Below are 3,029 nucleotides of genomic sequence, written 5' to 3' on the forward strand. Positions count from 1 at the left end.
TTTGTATAGCAGAGTTAGGAACCATTCGCTTTAGAACAAGAATTAAAGAAAGATAAACATTTTTGCATAACTTATGATCACTTATTTATTATCACTATCCCTATAATATTCTGCCAGTCTTTGGACGCTATAAGATTTCCCACTCTGGTGCTCTGTGCTCAGCTTTTGCCAACTCAATGCTGTTTTTTTAATTCTTCGCAAGGGGACACCTTCTTCAGTTTTAGCTTCAAGCAGTTTTTTCTTAATTTTAAGGAGAACTGATAATGGGGTTTATGCACAGTCAGAAAAACTTCTCCCTATTATGCCAAATATAGTGATCATTTTGCTGCATCAGAAGAAAACTTCTTTTTTAAAAAAAATTCCTTTTATATCTTTATATCATCCTAATATTGGGTCTTCTAGGGTGTTTTGAAAACATCTGGCAGTTTCACTGACCTCTGATAGAAGATAAGTCTCTTCTCATAGGTCATGCCTCCTACTATCAGTTAATCCACAAGACTGCTGGAACCTGGACTATCTACTCAGCTCTCAGCTGGGTGTTTGGAGGACGTGGTATAATATAAGACATGGAAGCTGTCCTTAAGGGGCTTGGGATCTAGTTGGAGAGAGCAAAGGAAGCTGCAAGAAATACCGAAATGATTGTGACAGTGTCTTTCTTTGTGAGCCACAGAGAAGATTAAGAGTAGTGACTCTAAGCAAAGGGAGGCATGAGTCACCTGAAAGAGCCTGTGGTTGAGAGATAAAAATCAAGTTGGAGGCGCTAGGAAGAAAAGACGCAGGGCCTCACACACCTGTGTAATAAAACGTCCTCATTGTTTTGGAGGAGGGTCTTGAGAATCAGCTCATACACTAGCATGTAAGTGTGTTCTGCCTACACCTGAGTTAGTCAGGAAGTGAACGCTGGTTTTGGGAATAGGTGTCTGATGATCCTGTTCTGAAGAAGGTGTCGGCAGGATGCTCTGACAGGTACCAACACTCTGCTCCTAGAGTATGTCAAACCCCAACTTAACATCACAATCCTAGATTCATTTCTTAAAGAAGAAACTGGAAAAAAAACCCCAAATAATATTTATACAAATGTAGTTCATCTAAAAGTGGGGACAAGCATTTTTCTTTTTATTAACATTTTAAATACGTCAGGTGAACAGTCATTAAATTTAAAACAAAAACCCACAAAATAGTTCATCTCTCATTTCCTGACCCACATTATAATTTTACTCCCATCCGTCTTTAGTCCATTTTCTATCAGTAACTTAGATACTCTTTAAGCTCTTTAGCATTTGTCCTCCATCCAAGTCTACCCTGAACCATTAGAACCAACGCTAAAGATTTCCCCTGCCCGCTCCCAGGCCTTCAGCATAAGCAAGTTAGGTGGGTGATCAAGGAGGGAGGAAGGGACATTTTGATACTCTTGTCCGGCTCATGCTGGGGGCCTCTTCCCTGTCAGCACCCTCTTCAGGGCGCCCTGCACATCAGGGTTGCGGAGGCTGTAGATGACTGGGTTCAACATGGGACTGAGGATAGTATTGAGGATGCCAATCCCCTTGTCCTTATCCGAGGCTGAGACTGAACCCAGGCGCATGTAACTGAAGAAGCCGGTTCCATAAAAGATACAGACCACAGTGAGGTGGGAGCCACACGTGGAGAAGGCCTTCTTCCTGCCCTCAGACGAGCGGATCCGCAGGACTGCAGCAGCAACGTGGGCATAGGACACTGAGATAAGGATCATGGGGACGACCCCCATAAAGGTGGCTCCCACAAACAGAAGCTGCCCATTGAGGTGGATGCTGGAACAGGAGAGCTGGAAAAGGGGAGGGAGGTCACAGTAGAAGTGGTTGACCACATTAGGGCCACAGAAGTCAAGCACTGATACAGCCACTGTGTGAGTCAAAGCATTGATGAAGGAGACGGTGCAGCAGATGCCCACCAGGGCACCCTGGACTTCACGGCTCATGCGAGTGCTGTAGGTCAGGGGCCGGCAGATGGCCAGGTAGCGATCGTAGGCCATGGCAGTCAAGAGGTGACAGTCCACACCAGCCAGAAGGTGGAAAAAGAAGAGTTGTGAAATGCAGGCGGCATAGGGAACTCTGCACTGGGAGGCCAGGAGACACACCAGCATGGGAGGAACAGTGACGGTGATGCACCCAATGTCCAGCAGAGACAGGTTCCCCAGGAAGTAGTACATGGGGGTGTGGAGTTTGGGCTCCACAAAGATGGCAGCCAGAATGCTGAAGTTGCCCCCCACTGTGACTAAATAGGCAAAGAAAAAAATGACAAAAAGAATGGGTTGCAGTCCTCTATTTCCTGTCAGTCCAAGAAGGATGAACTCAGTGACACCTGTCCTGTTTCCCCAGGCACCAGGCTCCATAGGCCACTGCTGGAAGCTCCACTACTGAGAAGAGGAGACTTAGACCTGCCAAAGATAGAGAGTGACACACAGTAGGCACATAATCTATGTCTATTAGATGGTGGAGTGCTCCAGCTAGAATATCTCCCAATCAGGAGGGATACCAGCCTACACTGAGGCCAGGTTCCTGAAGGTTCACCATGTCAGACATTAACACTTTAGTTACTGGTTAAGAGAGAGATGCAGGGAATCCCAAGAAAAGGGCCTGGAGCAGAGGGAATTATTCCAGGGACCCAGGACAGGAGGACAAGACCCCATGAAAACAAGAGACATGAGAAAGATTAAGGAAAAAAGAGGAGCGGGAAGCAGACAGTGGGATTTGGGAAAATATTAACATTTTAAACTGTATACTCTGAGTGTTAAAATAAGCACTTCATTTTTTTAAATTCTCATAAAAACTGTATGGAGTAACTACTAGGATTTCTATGTAATCAGGACACCGAGATTTAGAAAGGTTAAATAAGGACCTAAGATCATCAAACTCCTGACAGAATCGTGTCTCAGGCCTAGCACTTTCTGCCTTCTAACCTACACTTTAATGCTACATTGCTTGGACATAGGTGGTTGTTGAGGATTTATGAATGGCATTGTCTATAATAAAGAAAATAATGGAATTTAAAAA

The 3,029-nt window shown here is 44.7% G+C and overlaps 1 protein-coding gene across 1 annotated transcript; it reads right to left on the reverse strand.

Annotated features, from left to right (window-relative positions):
- On the reverse strand, positions 1-2,741 carry LOC101962599 (olfactory receptor 3A10). The gene has a single exon (XM_005332743.5). It carries the CDS (start codon positions 2,366-2,368, stop codon positions 1,421-1,423), a length of 948 nt encoding a protein of 315 aa, XP_005332800.2. The 5' UTR covers positions 2,369-2,741; the 3' UTR covers positions 1-1,420.
- Positions 2,742-3,029: the final 288 nt, after the last annotated feature.

Source organism: Ictidomys tridecemlineatus, chromosome 3, assembly GCF_052094955.1.
Source record: "Ictidomys tridecemlineatus isolate mIctTri1 chromosome 3, mIctTri1.hap1, whole genome shotgun sequence".
Classification (NCBI taxonomy): domain Eukaryota; kingdom Metazoa; phylum Chordata; class Mammalia; order Rodentia; family Sciuridae; genus Ictidomys; species Ictidomys tridecemlineatus.

Bases quoted from the DNA above. Each gene is read 5' to 3' on its own strand.
- LOC101962599 (XM_005332743.5), bottom strand. From the start codon at position 2,368: ATGGAGCCTGGTGCCTGGGGAAACAGGACAGGTGTCACTGAGTTCATC.